The sequence below is a fragment of the Camelus ferus genome, chromosome 2, assembly GCF_009834535.1.
Source record: "Camelus ferus isolate YT-003-E chromosome 2, BCGSAC_Cfer_1.0, whole genome shotgun sequence".
In the NCBI taxonomy this organism is placed as follows: domain Eukaryota; kingdom Metazoa; phylum Chordata; class Mammalia; order Artiodactyla; family Camelidae; genus Camelus; species Camelus ferus.
In genome coordinates, this window is record NC_045697.1 from 103,606,278 (window position 1) to 103,628,307 (window position 22,030).

Here is a 22,030-nt window from a genome sequence, read left to right on the forward strand (position 1 = left end):
CGCTTATACGACCTTTTGTGTATATCTACATAAACCAATGGTATTATGATAATCATAATAATTTGTATCTAGTCTTTATAATAGGTATGTCCAAACTTCTATAAGGGAAGCTATTTTTTTATACACAGAAAATATTCACTAATTCAGATCACCCTAACCTGATTCAGCCTGAATTATTGAGGGCTTATTGTTCTATCAGTGTGTAGATGAAGGTTGTCTGCATATCACATCTGCAGTCTCAGCTTGGAGAGCTAATATTTACACAGCTATGAAGCCATGTATGTTTTTTCTCAGCAGCACAACACAGCTTCATCATTTCCCACAGGATACATAGTAAAAAAAAGTCAGTTTTCCTTGTAAATTAGTAATGATCTATATGTTGGAAAACGCTCTCTCATAATTATGAAGGTTCCTGTCCTACCTATGAAGATCACAATTTGGAAAAATCTTTTTTGTTTTCGCTACTAATCTGAGCCAGGCACTGTGCTAGGCACAGGAGAAAAACAGAAATGGGGGCTACATTGAAGAAGACAGCACTGTCAAGTGACTAGACAAGCAAAGCTTTTGGAAGACTTGAGGGACTCGTTCTAAAGGCACATCCTGGGGTGTAAGTCTAGCACTGGCTGGCGGAGCAGGAAAGCTTCCTGGAGGAGGCGACATTCCTGTCAGCCTTCCAGGGAGAAGAGGATTGTTAAACCAAGACAGCAAAACAAGAACAGAAAGGTACGGAATTCTACCCAAGGCAACTTGCTCATCAGGAAATTCTGGGTTTGGCAACAGCTTCTGCATTCTAAGGTTTCATCTTTCCTATTCTTGAAAAATTTGACAAGGGTAGCTAAAACTCAGATCACCTAAACTCTGCCCCTTTGTTGGGTATGTTTCTAGTTTGGTCCTCAACTCTGATGCAGAGAAAGTCTCTAACAAGCAAGCGCTAGTTCTGGATTCTATCATGATGGTGGAGTGGAGTTATTGAGATGGATACTTGGGAAGATTATGACACTTACGTCCAGTTAACCACAAATAATAGAAGAGGATCGGAACGAATCAAGAGAAGGCTATAGATGCCTGGAAGGCATTACACGTGCATCTGAATTCAGGTTAAAAATGAGCCACAGGTTCCCTTGTGATTTCTGAAACATCTCTGTTTAATCACAGAATTATTTTTATCTTCCATTCATCATAAATAATCCACTTCATTATTTCACCAACCCTTTTGAAAAAATTTGGTATTTAGCATAAATAAACACTGAACATTAGCCAGAGGTGTGTTATTTTTAACCAGAATAAGGAAGAATTCAACAGAAAAACCCACAAAATTTTAAAACTTAGAAAAGAGCATATGAAAAGATGAACATGAACACCCATTCAAAAAAATCAAATTTCATAACAACCATTTAAAAATAAAAAATCCAGGTGGAAAAATGAACAAACATAAATATAATCTATTTCTTTCATAAATACATTTAGACAAAACAAATGCATAAAATAGTGCATAAAGATAAGGACATATCTTGAGATATGAATAATTAAATCCCAGTAAGCATGAATTAAAAATAAATTTTGATTTTATTTTTTTTTTTGCTCTTTATGGAAAAATACACACAGTATTTGTGTAAAAAGAGAAACAGGCATAAACATATCAATAGAGCCACCAAAATTCACTATGTAAAGAAGATTATTTGAAAACAAAACACATTGTTTTAAAGCAAGAGACAGAACATTGTAGCATTTTCGGTTGAATTTTATCCCATAATCACACCTACTGGAGGTGTCAGATAATAGAGGTAGATAAGTTGGGGGGGAAAAACAATCAGTATTCTAATGCTAGGGAGGAGATTTTTATGATAGCTCAGACAGACAATTCCATTTATTCTGAAATTCAAAGAAGCCTGTAGGAACAAAAATGAACACCGTTCTGTGCTCCATATGTTAAGTATCAGAAGAATCAAGCAAACCTACTGTAGTTGTAGACGCAAGTGAAATCCTGACAATAGGAATTCATGACAAACAAGCCTGCTGAGCAGAGATTTTTGCAGGGTCTGGCACTCGCCTTCAAACTTACACCGAGGCTAACTCTTGTGGGATTTAGGAGGCTCGATGACATGGAAATAAGTCAGAAGCAACACAAGATGAGAGCTGGGAGTAATCATGTGCATTTATGCTACTGATAAACTTCGTAAGTTTCTAAGATGTGGTTTTTTTTTTTGTCGAGAAAACAACAAAATAGCTGCTGAAGATGTAGGGGTGGCCTCTGTGTGACCTGGGATGCCAATATCATCTGTCAAATCAAGAAAAGACACGTAGACGGGCTGTGACAGAATGGTGTGCAGGAAACAGTGTTCCCTTATTTCTATATATTGCTTTTTTGTTCCCTCTCTATTTGGGTCGTGAAAGCTCTTCCAGCTACAGTAGAAGCAGACATTGAATACTCTGCGGAAAGCTGATGCCCAACTGGGAACTAATTTGGCTTGATATTTTGGTTCATGAATGGTTTTGCATTTTCTGTGTCTATTTTTCGTTCCATCTAGCTAGACAGAATGTGTGTCTGTAACATTTGTTTGCATCTATGACCTTTATATTTTCATTTCTTCATGAGAGCGATGTGATTTAATTTTTTAAGAAAGTGTTGCAAACATTTGTCAAATCCACCAAGGAAATGCTCCTTAATAACTTGTCCCAAATGCCTTAAGTGTGCTTAATTCAAGGTACGTAACAGGCTGCTTCTGGCTTAGAGGGGAGATCACACTCAGCGCCTCCGTGTAACAGGAGAAACACTCTGGTCTCAGTTGCGGGCTGTGAACATAATCCATCACTAATGTTGCTGCTCTCAAACTGACTGTGACATTTTTGTGTCTCACATTTGGCTGTTACGAATTTGCAAGCGTGTTTGAAAACAGGTAAGAAAGAAATTATGGAAGAATAAGGAAAAACATTTGAAATATAATCTTGAAAATCCTGAAACCCAGATCCTGCAATTTATCTTAAAACTTTACTCATAACGTTAACTCATACCTCAAACATCAGACCCTTTCTGTGAAGCAGTTTATAACAAATTTCAGACATATAGCAATCTCTTATAATGGAATTGAGGAATTTCTGTGTGGAAGCTATTTGAAGGAATGTCTTAAAAAGTGATGTCAAGAAATGCAGATAGCTTACGCTTTTCAGCATCTATCCAATCTATGACCCCTGCTGGGTTGATAAGGAAGAGGCATGTCACAGTTGCAGGAAAAAAGAATCGCATGGTGAATCAAAGTATCCATGAATAAGACTCTGGAAATTTTCACTGTCACCAGAAGGGCGTTTTCCTAATGCTGTGACCTCATTTCGAACAATACAGTAACTAGGGGAGAGCGGCACTGCACGGAAGGTGGTACAAGGAAAGCATGTTCGCTTTTTGTCACTTATGATGACTATTTCCTGCCTTAGGAAAAAAAGAAAAAAAGAAACAACTCCAAAATACTGTACCACCCCTGGCAGGAACCCACAAAGTAGGTCTTGTGAATAACGCTCTCGTCAAGTACATTTTAAGGCACTTAAACAGTTATATCATATTTTTGTGTAAAAAAATAAAATATGCATCGAAGCAACATTCACAAATACAAGTCTTCGGAACAGTGTGTCTGTACAATCCTGTACATATATACATCGCCGCGTAAAGAGTGCCTCCTGCGTTATACTGTTGGCCTCGTCAACTTCACTCCCTACAAGAAAGGAAAACATGACGTTCAGAGTTGGACGGTATCCATGAGCAAAGTGGAAGCATCAATTAACACCAGATAATTTATGCTACGGGAAGGAAAGGAGAGGCCCACCCAGACAGCATTATATAACCAACGCTCCAAACCCCTGGATCCAAATAGATCCGCCCCCAACCCTGGCCGACCTCACTGGCCTGCAGACCTCACATCTCCCCCCGCCCAGCATGGCTACCAGACCGTCCGCAGTGCACTAGGCGGTGGCCGTGGACCTCAATCAGCACTGTCTGTAAAGCAGAGGAGACCATCATGGATGCCCTTATCATGGACACTTTGTATTTATTTTTGTGGCCAAATGGGATGGCCAAATATTCCAAGCCTCCTGGATTATTCTACATTAGCCAGTGGTCCCCTGATCTGGAGTGGTTTCTGTGCAAGGCGAAAATGAACGGTGTTGTCCAATTTAGTTTCCTTTTTGGAAACGCTTCTATTCCTTTGTAGGAGAAATTTCAGAGCCTTTAAACATTTAGGAGAAAATTTCCTTCTGATTAATCGGCTGTTCACGATGACTGCGTATCATCGATGGGGAATTAGGATTTTCAAATAATTTTCTTCATTCCTTGTCAAAATTTCTACATGTAAGTTCTGGCATCTCATGCACGTACACATGGATAAACACAAGCATAAATACAAATGGGAGTATGCAAAGGGGATCAGTAGTCAAAGAAAGAAGTTACTAAACTGCTCCTCTACCAACTCTGAGTGGGAAGACCTTGGCCTGGAGTGGTACCCAGCACAGACTGGTGATCACCAATGCTTTGTTCAATAACAAAATGAGTGAAGGTGCTGGATGGCTACCTTCTCAGGTAGGATTCTGGGGACCCAGGGCTCTCCTTCTACAAGCAATGTTGTATTTCTGTTTGGAGCATCATTGTGCTGTAAAGGAAAGATTTTGGGGGGCAAACAGACCAGGGTTCAAGTCCTAACTCCAGCACTGGCTCAGTCACTCACAGCCCTGGGCACGCTGTCTGCTCTCTGGGCCTCTCCTACATGTTCAGTGGGGATGGCAGAGTTTGCTAGAGACAGTGCTGTAGAAAATAATGAACGTCAGTGACGATGACAGTGATTCTGTAAGCTAGCTTTTGTCAAACGCCTGCCACATAATCCTCCACAACTCCGAAGAGTAGATGTGATCATCTGTCTTTGTGTGGCAGGGACTCAGGTGCAGAGAAATGAAGTCACATGCCCCTGGTCACGTGATGAGAAGGTGGCAGACTTGGCTCAAGGGTCCACCCTCTGAACCTGGTAATGGCTGGGATGGGCTTAGCGTACACGGAGCTCCAAAGGTGGTGGTGGGGCTATTCCGTTTTCAGGACACTGAGGACGCAACGCGGGCGCTTTGTCACTCGCTGTCTCCGCTTCTTACCCCATCCTGACGACAGTCGCCACCTTGTGAACAGGCTGAAAGAAGCCTCGTAAGACCCCAGCCGCTGGGAAGGAGCCCAGCTCTATGGGCCCCTCCGTGGTCTGTGCTGCATGTAGAATCACTCAGTTTGTTTTCTTTTGGCTGATAGTTTAGGAAATCAAATCCGCAGATATCAAGTAAGTCACACGACTTCTGAGCCAGGGGTGGTGAAATTGACATCACTGTGTGGCCTCTCCTGCTACTGAAATTTTATTTTTTAATTCCCAAACACACAGCTTGGCAGTACAAAGAAGCTGTGATATGTCTGGAAAATTAAAAATAAAGTCGGCCTTCTAGATAAATCCAGGTGCTCTCATATTTAGAAAGGCGTGTGAAATCAGGACACATACGGATGACTGGGTGGGGAAAGACGGTGTGCACCCGAGTGAAGGGGCGCATGTATTTTGAGTATATTTACTGAACCTTTCCTCCACTGCAACATGCCCTTCACTATGTGCAAATTAAAAAGGGCTTTTAAAAACTGCATTTCAAGTATAATTGTCCTTTTGTATCAATATAGAACAATTAACTCTCAGCCTTCCTGTTCAAATGGAAATGGGTCAATGCACCATTATTATTGTGTTTAGTTAAGAAACTATGTACTTGAGAACAAGGTTAGTTTAGCAAAAGTTAAAGTGTCTGAACAGCTAAGGTTCAGAAACAGTGTTTCAGTCCAACTGGGATCCAAATAAGATCCTTCTAAGAGTCTCACCTTCTGCCTTGACACCATCCAAGACTTTATTGTTGGCACCAACACACTTCCCAGAAGGATCTGCACTGGGTGGTAGATGAGCAAGGGGACGGCTATTAAAGAGAGGTGCTCATGGCCGGCAAACACGATCTTCAGCATCGGAATCCCTGAGGAACAAAGAAGACAGAAAAGCTAGAGGCAAATTCAGTCTGTCATCAAATTAAAGAAGTACACCATTAAAACTGGGCTTTGGAATGCACCATCTTTCTCCCATGCGGATTCACAGAACTAAAACAAGTCACCAAATCTTTCCATCTTCCTTTCACTACATAAAGCTCTGAGCTCTACCTAGAACAGATTAACACTGGTCAGTGTTTGAGGGCACCAAAAACTTTCACTGCCAGTTAGCAGCCTTCTAGCACTAGAAGATAGTGAGGAATAGAGTTGCTCTCAGAAAGCTGAGGAATATTAGTAAGGTAGCAGTTAAAGCTGGATCTTTTCTTGCTTAGTGGTGAAACACTCTGTTAGTCTTTAAGGAGGCACCATTTCAAAGCCCCCAAAGTTCACTTTGGGGCTGAAAGGATATGGTCAGATAATGTATGATATATATGGCTATAAGTAGGAGGGTACTTTAGCCAAATGGCATTAATAAAGCCTTGCATATTCTCTCTCTCTCTCTCTCTCTTTTTTTTTTTTCTTTTGTGGAGGGGAGGCAATTAGGTCTATTTATTTATTTATTTTTTAGAGGCAGTGCTGGGGATTGAACCCAGGACCTCGTGCACGCTAAGCATGTGCTCTACCACTTGAGCCATACCCTCCCGCACTGCACATTCTCTTTTGGCCAAGAATCCCACAGCACTTTATGCAATATTGTGTATAGTAGGTGAATTCTAAAACCTGTGCTGAATGATTAAACCCCACAGTGAAGGCCTTAATGGAACTCAGATAAATGAATACTGCTTCTGAGTCTACCATTCTATTATACCCAGGGCTAGGTACGTCTGTTTTGTAAGCAGCTGCCTATCGTGCATACCTATTGAGCTTCTGTAACAGAATTCAGACACTGGCTAGTATCACCAGTTGCTTTAAGATGGCCCAGTTGTCAGAACAGCTGTGTGTGTGTGCTGGCTTTTTCAACTGCATGGCTTTAAAAGCGTAGCTTCCTCTTTGTTTCTTTGAGAAAAGCCACTGAAAAGGACCCAGGGTCCTAAATACACGCAGTGATGGCACATAAATAACTTTTTATTATAACCCGGTGAGGAATACTCTGCTTTTTCAATTATTTTTACCTTCTAATAAATTTCAAACCTTTATGCAAACATGTATTTCACGGCTGCTTTCTTTTTCACAGCCTCACATCTCATCGCCATAAACTGCAAATGCTTAACTCTTCCCAATGTCTCTCTCGAAGCTTCAAACGTACGTGTTTAGAGTTTTACAGTTTATGTCTAAGAAACAGAGGAGCTTTCTTTCTGAAAATAAAATGCTTAATCCATTTGTAGCTGAAAAGCAGTATCTAATATTATAGTGCCGGAAAGTTATTCCGATGAGAAATTAACAGGACCTGAACATACACTCCCCTCCTGCTTCCAGGAAAGGTTATTTGGCCCAAAGGGATGATGTAAAGAAGTTGCGGGTGGGGTGGAGTCATAGTAGGGCAAAGGGGAGCAAATGATAGAAATATGGAGGGATTTGTCTCTCAAAATTATCTGACCAGGGGTTTCTGCTCAGATAATTCAAGGGCCATGGCTGCTAGGCTAAATCATCTGAGTTACGCTTTTTCGGCTCAACTCAAGCAGGCTGCGTCATCCTTCAGCAAATGCCAGCAAGCTCACAGATCTGGTCATAGGGCAGATGTTCCAATAAGCAAGATACACAAGGTATCTAAATGCAAGGGACATCAGCAATTCGCTATAGTGTGATGAATTCGGTCCACAAAGATAGCAGTTAACAAGGATGATAATGGTTCGTGTGCAGTGAGCGCTTACTAGCTGTCAGGTGCCGTCAAGCGCTCTCCCTTACAAACTGACAGCACCGCTGGGGGGCTGAGGCAAACTACCGTTTGCTCCCTTTCACTCAGGAGGAGACCGAAACACCTAGGAGTCCGAAAACTGTCGCAGGTGATGGAGCCTTGACTAAGCCAGGCAACCCGGGTTTCCAGTTCTCTGTGTCAGGTAAAGTCAAGGCCCCCAAGGTCTTCAGTTCAAGATTCCACGGGGACAGTGGCTTCATTAAGCAGAATAGGGCCTGGTCTACAAAGTGCTTTCTAGTTCAGAAGTCCCTTTGGGACACACTCCCCTCAGGCCCCTCCCAGAAGCACTCCCAGGGGCGGCGGACCTCACACCGGGCTGCTCTTGTGATTTCAGCGAGGAGCTCAGTAATCACCGCTAGGCCTACCCCAGTAGAGGGAAGGGAACCCCCGATTGACAGACGGAGCCAAGACGTAGCTAAGTCATTGCCCTCAAGAAGCTTCCAGTATACAAGTGAGCTTCGACCTTCTTTGAACCCTGGTATCAATGGGTATGCAGTTCTCTTCTGGCCCTGTGCTAGTTCGTCAGCTCCTAGCTCTCACCTTCAGACACACCGTCCCGCACACGGCTCACTGAAGGCGCTGGGGCGTTGCAAACATCAATGCTCCCGATCAGCAGGCTCCCTAGACGGTTCCGCCAACAGGGGGTGCTAGAGGAAGGCTGCAGAAGGAGGTGCTTGGGGTTTCCCGCAGCAACAGCGCCTTCTAGGGGGCTCCAGTGGATACAGCCCGTTGTGCCCCTCGGAGATCCCACTGGGCCCTCTCCAAACTTCTAGATTCCTGAGAAGCCCAGTTTCTTCCCCTTGTTTCCCCAGCTCCAGCCACTTCCTGCAGTTCTTACTGCTTGGTTTCCACAAGGTCCCCTTCCCTCTTTCCAGTTTTCCAACACTGTTTAACCGTCCCGGTACTTAAGGGGTGGTTTGTTCGCCTGACTCGCCCTGACAACAGAGGCCCTCTTCTCATCTGACCTTGTCTCCGTCATCCAGCCATCCACCTCGTCTCCGTCGTCCAGCCATCCACCTCGTTTGGAAGAGAGGGCTCCACCATGACCCGCCGCTGCTGTAGACACTTGTCCAGTTAAACATGGATTTCTCTTCACCACTTCATGTGCCTGCAGTGTCTCCCTGCTCATTGTTAATCAGATTTCCTATCACCTCCACTCCCAAGGACTCATGTTAAAAGTATGATTGGAAACAGCATCAGAGAGAAAAACTTAGCTTCCAGAGATGAGGGCCCAAGTCCCTCCGCCGTGTCCTTGCTTGTCACTCACACGTGGGGGACTCACGACAAGCAGGTCCCTCAGTGGGGGAAGGGACCCCAGAGCTTCAAGTCAAGCTATTCGTTTTGGGAACCTTAATGTCCCCTCAGTCTGAAACTCTGCCTTACACTTCAGTCACTCGGTTATCTACTGTCCTTTTCCACTATTAGCTTCTCCGCCATCTCCGGTTTATCTCAGCCTTTCTTTCCCCCTGCTTTCCTTCAGTTTCTTCCCCACCTGCCCTCCCGGCCCCAAATCAGCAGCTTCCACTCAGTACATTTTAATTTCCTCGAGGGTCAGAGTAGAAAGAGAGGTTGGGAGAAGCGGAGGGGGAGTTCACATCTCCAAGCCCCAGGGCGACCGTTTGGGAGCAGTGAGTTTACTATCTCTGTTCTAGGGCATCTTTGCTGTGTTTCCAGCACTATACGGACAAACACCGGAAATACAACAGAGAGAGTCTGGAAGCCTGCGAGAGCCTCCACCCTCACCACACTGCGATTTCTGTCACCTGGCCATGAATTTGGCAAAATTTGATCTTCAAGTCAAGTCAGAGAAAATCGGCTACACCGCTTTTCCCAGAAGCCCGTGCAATACACCACCCTTCCATCCTCTTCACGCATTCTTTTAATAATTCACTGGGTCACCTGCTCATTCATTCAGTTAGCACTCACTGAACAGTGACAGGGCGAGGCTTGACGAGAGCGGGAAGTGACACAGCCCTCGCTAAAGTGACTCCCTGGCTCGTCTGTGACCACTCCCACCTCCCCTTAACCTTCCTTCAGGGCACTGTCAGCTCTCTCTTGTGCTCCCCACGCCATCCCCAAACCAGTCTCTCTGCCTTTAGTCTTATCCTGAGCAAGCGATTTTCCACTCCGCGACCAGAGTGAGTACAAAATCCCTCTCTGTCTCACTGGTCTTCCCCTCAGCTACCTCCGAGCTCCACCATGAAGAGCGCTGTGCCCCCTCCTCCCCATCCCCGCTCCCACCCCGGCTCTGGAGGGCTCGCCTCTCCTCTCCGGGCCTCTCGGGCTCCCACACTAGCCCCTTTGCCCTGAATGCTCGGCACGCACTTCTTGACCTGACCATTCTTCTAGCCCTCAGTTCCCAGCTCGCCTCCTCTGGGAAGGCATCCTTGATGTCCCATGACTCCGTCTACTATAGGCTTACCCGCCCGGGGCGCGTTCCAGCCTAGCATTTGCTGCGTTTATCATCACTGCCTGCCGTGTGTGTGTGTGTGTGTGTGTGTGTGTGTGTGTGTGTGTGTGTGTGTGTGTGTGTGTGTGTGTGTGTGTGTGTGTGTGTGTGTGTGTGTGTGTGTGTGTGTGTGTGTGTGTGTGTGTGTGTGTGTGTGTGTTTGTTTTCCTTACTAAGCTGTAAGCTTCTTAGGGTCAGCGACTGTTTCCTCTTCACCTCTGAACATCTCATAGCGCTTACAAAGGGAAAGCACAGAATGAGTGGATTTGTGATTTTCCAGCTCCCATCATAAAGTTACTGTGCAGGCAGACACCCCCTCTCCCCTACATTCATTAACTAGAGACCAAAAAAAAAAAGCCATAATTTAAAAAACCAAACAAACTTACTCGAAAGAGTTTTCTTTTTCAAGTAAAATTTAAATATAGGCCTCTTTTCATCTTGCTATCACGGCGGTAATATAAATGAAGCAAATTAATTTTAATGCTCCCAGGTACTGATTCTGTGTCACCACGGTTGACAGGATCCGACGAGACTTTATGAGCTGGCGTTTGACTTTATGGAAGTGAACACTACGCACGCATTTACAATTTTACAGGGACTTTAAGCTGTCATGCTGAAAAATGTTTATAAAACATTAATCAAAAAATGCCTCTTTAATACAATGCATTGTCTGAAAGATGTTAGAAGGCGCATATTGTAAATGGATTCTTTTTCTGACTAAAGTAATTTCCACCAAAAGCCTTCCCCCTCTGCTCTGCAAGGACACCGTGTGGAGAGATGAAGAGTGCGTTCCCTGAGCGCTGCTACCTGATCCGAGCACTGGGGAAATCACTCATGTGCAGCGTGCCACGGTCCCATGTCACACATGACACATTCGTCTAAAATTATCCAACAGAGTTTGACACGGCGGCATATTCCATAAGCAGGGCTTTCAACTGACATCTGCCAAGTAGGAACTTCAAGTGAGAGCTTTCTTCTTCTAACAAGCAAGTAAGGGGTTTCTTTTATCCTATACCCAGGATGGAGAGGATAAAACAATACGTCCAAGAGCAAGGTTTCCCCCGCCCCCGTTTTAAATATGTTTATTTTATAGTCCCTGAATTAGAAAATTCCCTTTGTATCGGTGCTCAAGTTTCAACAGTTACCAGTTTCTATTGGATGGACAGTTTTAAATTTTTCCCTGAGAAACAGACATTTGTCTTCCTAGATTAAATATGGAGCTTTATATATCTCCCACTGAAGGCTGCTCTTTTGTTCACCATATAAAACCATCGACTTTATAGCATTGTTCAGAGTTTACTTACTTGTAGATACACAATGTTCTCACCATCTATTCATTTTTTTCATTCATTCATTCAAAAAATACTTTGAGGGCCTTTGCTGCACGTGACTTGCTGTGCCCGGTGCCTGAGGATGTAAGGAGATTAACACAGACAAGGTCCCTTGCCTCCCCGGGGCCTGTTTCCTGTAGCTCTTGCCCCGATCACCTCATCTGTCCCCTGTCCAAGGGGTGAGTGTGGCACAGCCAGTGTCACCCCTTCCGTCACCGGCCTGCCCAGTTTCTACAACTCTAAGTTTGCAGCTCATCTGTGACTAAGCCCATTTGTCTTTCTACTTGTAGATCAAGTCACCACATTCTGGAGACTGCTCTTCTCCATCTAGCATTCTCCTCCTCCCTCCGTCTTCACTGCTGCCTTCCTAATTCAGTCCCTCCTAAGATCAAGCCGAATTAGTCTCACCGCCTCCTGACATAACCCCATCTTCAGACTCTCCCCTTCATCAATCCTGCAAACCACAGTTAGATTAATCTTCCTACAACCCACATTAATTAAAGCCAATACCCGGCTCAAGAATTACAATGACTTTCCAGCGCCCATTCATCAAATCCTCTCCCTCTTCAACGTCAGTCAAGAACAGTCGCCACTTCCGCCATTTTGTAAGTACCTTGCCTGCATTATCTCATTTAATCCTTACAAGAGTCCTAGGAAGTAGGTGGCAATTTTCCCATTTGAACAGGAGGAAGCTGAGGTTTTGAGCACTTAAGTGACTTGCCTGACATCATGCGTCTGTTAGGTGGCAGAGGCAGAATTAGACCACAGTCTATTTACTTCTGAACACTAACCTATGTTAACTCCATTAAACCACATTCTCAGATGCCAATTGCTGTCATGATTCAGGCTTAGCACTTTCCTGTCTCTGTAAAAGCTGAGCCCTTCCTGGATCTTGTCCCTTCTCTCTAGATGACTTAATCCTATGGGTTCGTTTGGGCTCAGCTTCCATTCTCCTCCACGGTGAAGGCGGCCTCCCTACTGGTTTCTTCCTCTTTTGAAGATACACCTCTCTTCCTAGGTGTAGCCCATAATTTAGCATTTCCTTATGTTGTCTTTATTTTCTTTTGTGTAGGTTTTGTTTTCCCCTGAATTTAGGCAAAATCTTATACTTTTCATCTCCTGCAGTGTTTAAGCACAGGACTGGTCCTTAATACGTAAATGACTGATTATTTACGAACAGGCGCTAAAGCAATGTTTCCCAGTGAAACAGACAGGACAGGAACAAATACTAGTTGCTGCTTTACTGGACTGTGAAGGAATCGTTCACACCCCCTCTGGGAGAGGGCTGTATTTCATAGGAGAAAAATATATTCGATATGGCAGGAAGGAAAGAAACCGGGCTGACCAAGGAATCCAGAATTTGAAGTGAGGATTAATTGTGGAGTAGGACAGGAAATATATCAAAAAACACCCTTTGTGTCTTTGGAAGTTGAATATTACTCTTACTTTCCCACTTTGCTAAGAGATAGTGTACTCCAGTCACCTGGATGATTTCCTGTCTTTCAAAGATTCATTCGCTTGAATTCACATGGCTTGTTTTCCATTTAAATGCCTTCTCAGACTTTCCAGCGAGTTCTGGAGAGAGCTGCTGGCAAATCTGGACTCCAGTTGCTTCTCTCTTTAGTCGTCATGGAGATTTCCCACTTTTGTTTAGTTTGTTCTTAGTTAGAAACATCCATAATTTTACTATCTAAATGTCCTACACATTGTTTTTTGAGTTCTCTCTCTTTCTTTGTAATGAATCTCTCAGTTTAAAAGCCCATATTTGCCTTTAAGAGTCATTGGGATAGATGGCCTCCACCATAATGTAATCCCGGAAGGCAGTCACCGTGAGGGGGATGCAGCCACTCTTTTCCGGCATCACTAAATGCCAATCTGTGTCCCCTTCCCCACCACACACACACACACACACACACACACACACACAATCTTTCTCTTCAGAGACAAATAGTCACAGAAAGTCAAACTCACTGGCACTGATTAATCTCAATTACTAAACAAAGGGGCAATTATATGCCATTTCTAGAATACGAAATGTTGCCATTATAAAGTACAACAACAGTTTTGGAATTTGATTAGAAAAGGCTTTCAGCTAGGATGATCCTGAAGCAAGCTAATTTTCAGTACGATAGCTGTCATTTCATGCCGCAGTTTATAATTTATTATTTCCAGTAGCCTGTGCAAGGCAGTACAATGTGGCCCTTAACAAGCCAAATACAGGATGCAGAGAACCCTGGGTTGGAATCTCATGTGAACCACATACCACCTGTTATCTTGGTTGGGCAAGTTATTTAACCTCAGTTTTCACATCTGTAAAATGAACCTACTTTGTAGGTTTTTTTTTTTTCCTTAATAAACAGTAAGTGAAACAATACTCAATGTCTGACAAGTAGTAAGTCTTCAGACAACTTTCCAGGTGCAGTGAATAAACGGGCACCCACCCACCCCTTGCCTTCATGGAATTCATGCTCTTACTGACTGGGGAGGGAAGGCGGCCGGCCCTGTGCCAGAGCCGGGCAAAGCGCGGACTCCGCCCAGCAACGGTCACAGCCCAGGCCAGGGAGGAAGGCAGCGCAGCACTGCTGTCTAGGAAAATAGATGTTGGGCAAAATGGATTCAGTGAATATTTGGGTTATTCTTATTTGTGTCTCTTTTTTAGAGTGCGTAAAAAGGCAGGCCGCCCACTTCTGGGTTGATGAGGATGGCTCGGCTTGCTGTCCATCCAAGGGAGACCTGCGAGATATGGCCAGGGCCATCCCAAGGTGTGGCCTGTTGGGTGGTGGCCACATGATGTTTAGCCTGCTCAGCCCCAGAGTTACATTCTGCCTGTAATTCTGGCTATTCTAGAACTTCTCCTGAAACCATCTGGAATGTTCCAAAGACTGGCAAGTCCACTCCCTGCAGATCCCGTTAGGAAGGGTGACAGGAGGTCATGGACCATGTGACCCACTCTCATTCACTTCCATCTAAGTGACTCGTCTTCTGCACAAATTCTCCAATGTATTTCACTATGCAGGTTGGGCTGCCTTTGCCTGGCCAATGATTTACACTGTGTTTGCTTCCCTGTTCTTTCCATGTCATTCTATCCATAACTGAAAACGGCCACACAGCATCAAGACCTCTATGGTTGCTTTATGAGACACAGAAGAAAAGATTTTTGTCCTTTTTCTCAAGAGAGTCATCCAAAGTGAGCTACAACTAAATAATATATGCAAATAAGAGCTCTCCAGTTTTCTCTGTGTCCCAGTGGTAGGTTCCGGAAACCCACGCGGACTAGGGCATTTCCAAATCGCTGAACACAAAGGCAACAGCAGCGGCTCCAGGACGGCTAACAACCCCCTTGGCTAGACCTCTGGCAGAAAAATAGGACAACCTTGTATCAGTTTAACAGATAAGTACAACTGGAATTTTAACTTCCAACCTCTGGGGCTTCAAAAACGTCCTATGGTTATCTCTGTAGATAGCACACAAGAGGGACAGGGACACTTGGAAATCCACACAGGAGATGCCAGCAAACATGCTTCACACATTGGACTCAAACATCCCCTCTGCTGTCCTGATGGGGGCTCTCCCGCCACCCCTCCCCTCTACAGTTAGGGAGACTTTACAACTCAACTGACTTCTTTCCTGGTGTGGTCAGGAGCTATTTAGCTGTGCTAAATTGATGTTTGTGTAGAACTTTCCTAAGAGATTTATCCTTCCTTCACGTTTCAAAACCAGAATTCAAAAATATACTATATTTTAAAAACACAGAATATAATAATATATAAAAATATACCTCCCTTTATCCAAAAGGGAGGGCTAGGCTTGAAAGAGCAGGTAAATGAACAAGGCTGCCAACTAGAATGTCTTGAGACCATTATTAAGAGAAAGGAACAATCTTTCTAGGAATCAAATTTTAGGAAAAAAGAGCAGCGTTCATGTTTTAGTCTTTCAGCCATCCCACCTGATGCAGGACTTCAGAAGCCCTATTTGGGGTTCATGGACATTTTTGGCCTTATTTGTACATTGGTATACAGAACACTGATTGTAGAAAATAATTATCCAGGGCTCATGGTGGGTCAGGCACTACTATGAGAGTGTGCAAACAGGGACTCACTCACGCCTCACATCTACGATGTGAGTAAGGCTACTGTTATAATCTCCATTTTTCAGATGAGAAAACTGAGGCAGCAGATGAATAAAGGTCTCGCCAAGATCCATGCACAGCTAGCGACAGGATACAGCTAGGATGTGAATACGGACAGGCGGGCTCCTGTATTCGGTGCCGTCTACCACACTACCCGCCCAAAATGGTAATCTGTGAGAGGACTCAGGAACCCGAGGGATAAGAGATGCTTGATAATATTAACACACCATAATGGAGGGTGACAACGGCAGGAATTTAATATTCACACGAGAAAGTGCTGCGAAGGAGGGAGGCCCACCTTTCAACAAAGCTGCTTACGTGGCCTTGACTCGCTCTGAATGAAAGTTGGCTGATGACCATTTTCTGACCATTTTGAGCCCATTAGGAAAATTAAAGATTGTGTTGTAGCCGTTGGTAACCTGGGCTGTCATCCTACCGATTCGCTGAAAGTTTTATCTCAATACAGAGGCGAGAAAAGACCAAAATGAGCAGCTGGTGTTATTTCTGTTCTGAAACAGGTACGGTCTGATTGGAAAAGATGTTTAATGAATGGCTTGGGCCGGCTCACCAGATGCTGACAATGAAACATTTAACTCTACCAACTGAAGGTTTCTGCCTTGGAAGATTAGGTACAGCCTCACCTGTCTGACAGCATTGTAGGAGTAATTAGCAGCCAGGGAATTCGAGAATGCATTACAGCGTGGAGCCAGGGAGCCTCTATTCGGATGCTGGCTGTGGCTTCCGGGAGGGGGTCGCCATATTTATGGAGCCAGGTGGGAAGGAAGTGGAGGGAGATGACTTTTTTCCTTTGCTGGGCTGTGAGGGGAGAGTCGTTTGTCTTCCAAAGAGAAAATCTGGCTGGTGTTCACAATCACAGGATGCGAAACATCAAAAATAGAATGAGAATTTCATACGATGAAAATCCAAGGTCATCGGAATAGATTTCACATGGTCCCCAGCACAGAACTGGCCCCATCTGACTGGCTCTGGAAAAGCCTCGCCTAGGTTTACAGACTTTTTAAAGATGTGTTTTTATATAAATGAAGGAAAAACACTTGAACTCTTCAAGTCCGAGCCAATGAGAAGGATGATGAGCAGGAGACACATTTTCAAGGATTCTGCCACAGCTTCTGATACCCTGAACTCTGTTTTCTTGGAAGATTCTGCAGTCACAATCTTATCAATGGACAGTGGAAATTCCCAAAAGCGTCCAAACCTTAGTTAAGTAGTAAATGTGAGTAAACATGACTCAAATGCATATTAATTATTTTTAACACACATTTTTGGTTTTGTCACCATGACCACTAATCACCCTCTGTGGTAATTTTCTTCTTAATGGTACCGTGTATACAATAAATGTAAGCCATAGAAGAGCCGTCTTCTGACACAAAAGAACAAGGCAGTTTTGATTTGGGGATTAGAAATCAGAGTTATTTGTCCTTAAATCCATCTCTCTTAAAAAAGACAGATACGTTTCTGTGGTTTAACTTGGCTAGATGGTATCCTGCTAATCTACTCCTGCCTTTTATTTATTTTCAATGATATAAAAATCAGGGAGCTAAGACCTCATTTAGAAGAATTTTAGGCCAAGGAAGAAAATAAAAAAAAACAAATAAAACCCCTGGTATTTCTGGAAACCATGAGGTTTTTCTAAGCCCCTTGGTTTTTTTTAAACTCTGAACACTTAACATATCGAATCACAATGCAGAGAACTGTGGTTTTCACCAATCAGCACAAACAAGTGGCCCATTTTATCAACTAACGAGCAGGTGTCCTCCTACCTTGCACCCTTTCTGGAGCGCAGTGGAGCGTGCGCAGGTGCAGACACAGGAAGTAGCCTGATGCCGCGGTTCTCAGCGCCAGCGCTACGTCAGAATCACCTGGGTGGCTTCAAAACACTGTGACCCCTGGGTCTATCCTGAGAGATTCTGAGGTAACAGGTATGGGGAGGGTCCAGGCAGAGTTCTGCACAGCTCCTAGGTGATTCCAACGTAAGCCTGGTTGAGAAGCTGGGTCTGGTAACAAGGGGGAGCAGGAGGACTCTGGATGTTTCTGGAGGGAGACAGACGGCCACTCATTGTGCGCTGGCTCTACCTCTGTGCTCACTGTGGAAACGGGTGAGTTACTCGACCTCTCTGAGGCTTGGTTTTCTGGCGAGGACAATGGATCAGTAAGAGCTATTGCGCAGAGCTGTGGTGAAGATTAAATGAGATAACATGGCAACCCACACGTCTAACACAGAGCCTGGCGCGTAGTAGGAGCCTTATGACTATCAGAACCTTCTCCTTTAAATGTGTCAAACTGGCTTCCTGTCTCCTCTCTGATCAAATGTTCGCCTCAACCTTGTGAGACAAGAGAAAAATACAGGCTAGCTAGCTTGTATGTCTGGCTGATTTCAAATTTCACATCATTTTACTATCAAAGTAATTTCATATCTTCCCTAACCCAGGAGTGCCTGAGGGCCTGGTGCTCAGAGGTCTTCTCTCCTCTATCTACCCATCCCTCGGGGGTCTCCTGCCGCCTAGTAGCTTAAAATAACAACCACATGTACAAATGAACTTATTTACAGACCAGAAATAGACTCACAGACATACAAAACAAACTATGGTTACCAAAGGGGAAAGGGGTGGTGGGGGGAAGGATGATTAGGATGATTAGGAGTTTGGGACTGACAGATAAACACTACTATATATATAATAGATAAATAACAAGGGCCTATTGTATAGCACAGGGAACTATATTCAATATCTCATAGTAACCTGTAATGGGAAATAATCTGAAAAAGAATATATATATCTGTATACATGTAACTGAATTACTTTGCTGTACACCTGAAACTAACTCATCATTGTAAATCAACTAGACTTCAATAAAAATTAAAAAAATATATAAAAGAATTCTAAAAAGAAAATTGAAACACTATTTTAAAAAAAAAAACAAAAAACCCAAGCCCCCAAACATCTATATACTGAAAATTCTGGCCTGGACCAGAATTCCAGACTCATAAAGCCAGCTCTCCACTGGATGTTGAAAAGACATCTCCAACTTGACATGTTCAGGATGGAACTCTTGATCTGCCCTGGACTCCTCTCCCACGGCTCAAATCTGTCCCTCTGTGATCTCATCCAGTCTAGTGAGTGGCAGCTCCGTCCTTCTAGTCCCTCAGGCTGAACCCCTGGGATTCACCTTTGATTCCTCTTTCTCTTACATCCACATCCAATTCGTCAGCAAATCCTAGGAGTTCTGCATTCGAAATACAACCAGAATCCAAGGCTTTTCGCCACTTCCACCGCTACTACCTTTAACCAAAGCACCCTAAGCTCTCATCTGGATTCGAGGCTCCTAACTGGCTTTCCTGTTTCTCGCCACTGTGCCCTTCTACCCAGCCAAGCCCAGTCCAGCAAGTGGAAGCTGGATTTTGTCACTTGTCCACTCACACCTCTCCAGCTTCCCCTCTCCTCTGCAATCAGGGCAGGTCCTCACATGATACCACCCACTCCTCTCCCATTTTTTTTTATCCACTAGAACCCTTCCCTCGCTTATTCTGCTCCCTGAACACGGGCACCTTCCTCTTCTTCCAACTTGCTAAGCACAACTTTGCCCTCACTGTTCCCTCTGGTGGGAACCTCCTTCCTCTGACTATCACATGGCTTGCTCCCTCTTTCCTTCAAGTCTTTGATCCAAAGCCCCTTTAAGCCTAAAGGTCCCCACCTCCATCTGGAACTCCCCATCCTCCTTTCTGGTTTTCTTCTTCTCCCCAGCACTTCCCATCATCTGATGCACCATGTGTCTAAGTGTTTGTCTGTTTAACCTGGCTAGAGAGGAGGCTGGATAAGGCTGAGAACTTTGTTGTGTTTTGTTCACTGCTATCTCTCGCCCTCCCAAACTCCGCCTGCCCTAAGGGCCTAGGACAGTGTCTGGCAAAGAGTAGGCACTAAATATGCACTTGTGGAACCAACGTGCGAATAAAGTAAGTGATTCTCATTGGCACCAGGGCTTCCTGCACATTTTTGCACTCGCTGTTAGTTGCAGAGAACTTGGTTTTTATTATATGAATATTTAGAAAGCTTGCTGTAGCAGCACCAGGGTAGTACCAGCACACAGGGGAGAGTATTTGTACGGAGAGCAAACTGCAGCAATGGCAGTGGGAAGTGTCACTGCTCTGATCCCATTACTGTGCCCAGCTTCAGGACAGATGACTTTCCAAACGAGCTGGCTTCTGTGGGCCCAGGATCGGGGGGTGGGGGAGGTAATTTGGTTTATTTATTTAATTATTTTTTAATGAAAGTACTGGGGATTGAACCCAGGACCTCGTGCATGCTAAGCATGTGCTCTACCCCTTGAGCTATACCCTCCCCAAAGATCTCGGGGGCCCAGGAATCTATTGATCTTATGTCCAATTTTATACCTCCTTCTGTCCCCAGGGTAACTTGTCAAAAACTTACTGCGTGCCCTATGGCTTTAAAAAACAGGCAGTTAACTTTAACATCTGGCTGGAGGCATTTGGATGGGACTATAGATGGGCACAAGGAGGTCGTGGGTGTCACCTCATTCTACAGCCGTGGATTCCTTGATTCTTGCATGGAGATGGCTGACATTAAATCCACACAAACTGGTTTATAGCATCTGGCTCCATTAAGGGGGTTTCTGGGAAGAGGCATGGCCAAATAGTTAATGGGAGAGATGCAACTCTGAAACAGTGATTGTTATTCATCAGTCTCCGTCTGCAAGCTGAGATTGAGAGGTAGAGGCTTCAAGTGAAGGAGATCTCCTGGGTGAGACTCTTCACTTCAAACACAGAAAACAACTGTTGTTCTGTGATGCACATTTTAGTACTGCTAGAGGCAAACTTTCTAAATATTAATAATGATAATAATACTAGACAATCCCCTCTGCAACTGACAACGGGTGCAGAGATGAATAGGGAGCAGTGGGAAACGGGCCGCTGTCGGCTCTCCTGATGTGGCAAAGGACGTGCTTGAGGACAACGAAGAAATGTGTGCCTGTTACTTCCCCTTTCAGAAGATGGGGCACATAAAAGGACTCAGATAAGGATAACTTTCAAATAGTAGGTGTTCTGAAATTATTTTAAAGATGCCTAAATTTAAGCCTCAGCTTGCCAGGAAGACACGGTCTTAAAGGAAGAAAGCCCCAGTTTGGGGGTGAGTTTTTGGTATGATGGGCACTAAATGGATGCTTTCCTTTTGCTTAGCTTATACCTTGAGAAACACTGGCCTACTTCCACATCCAAACGCCGTGCTTTCACCAGATCCATGCAAAGGAAACTCAAGAGAGCACTTGGAGGCAATAATAAGGGAACCACCACCACAGATGAGAAGAATGGGTACAGGTTTTTACCCCTCCTGGACATGACCATGAAGTCATAGAATGAAGTGGGTGAGTCCTAGAAATCAGGGTCTAGTACCTACTCAGTTTTTGTGTGTTTTTTGATTTTGTTGTTTATCTTTTCAGTACTTAGTGGTGTGTCATAAGCCTCTATGTCCTAAGCATCTCATTTTGGCTAATGATGATATAAAAAGTGTCTAAAAGTGGGGTACATCACAGCCAGGCTAAAGTTTAAAAAACCTCAACAACCTAGCTTGGCTCCAACTGGTTCCCACCATCGTGAAAAGGCACACACACAAAATCTGACTGAACGCTCTGCCAGGTCAAACGCCTGCCTAAGAACCGGGGTGGGGGAGCCAGGGTCTCTGGAAGTGGCGAGGTGATGACGGGTGTATGGACTATGGTGACTTTTACACTTCTGTGTGCATCATACCCTTTTTTGTAACGTGTTACCAAAATCAGGCTCCAAGGTCTTACTCTTAAAAATTCTGAATCAGTAGGCCTCCGTTAAGGCCCAGTAATCTACATTTTTTTTTTTTGAAGGAAGTAATCTGCTATATACTTAAGGGCTGCCCTTTGAGAAATGCTGATCTTCTGGTCCCTCTGAATGACTCAAGGTTCTACAGCTAGCAGTGAAATCTTTCAAAATCAGGGTATTAGTGAACGTTAGAACTAGAAGGCTCCCAGAGAGATCACCTGGCCTAAACTGTCCGTGCGTAGTAACCAAGGGCTGATGCCAGAAGCCGGGTTTCACAGCAGAGAACCTTCTGCAAAACTCTCCTCATCACTCGGCACAGCGGCCAAGAGTCAGACCTGGCTGGACGTCCTGCTCTGCCACCTGGGGTCACGCGACTTGGGCAAGTGGTGTGCCCTTGGGATCTCACTTCCT

The 22,030-nt window shown here is 44.4% G+C and overlaps 1 protein-coding gene across 2 annotated transcripts in view; it reads right to left on the bottom strand.

The window, feature by feature from the left end:
* Window positions 1-1,127: 1,127 nt before the first annotated feature.
* Window positions 1,128-22,030, bottom strand: part of SLC10A7 (solute carrier family 10 member 7) — a 223,498-nt gene continuing 202,595 nt past the window's right edge. For both annotated transcript variants that reach the window (XM_032464468.1, XM_006187224.3), the window contains 2 exons: window positions 5,876-6,021; window positions 1,128-3,704 (listed from right to left, as the gene is read on the bottom strand). In XM_032464468.1, coding sequence (XP_032320359.1) covers window positions 3,675-3,704; window positions 5,876-6,021 — 176 coding nt within the window. In that variant the 3' untranslated portion in view covers window positions 1,128-3,674. The remainder of the gene's footprint in view (window positions 3,705-5,875; window positions 6,022-22,030) is intronic.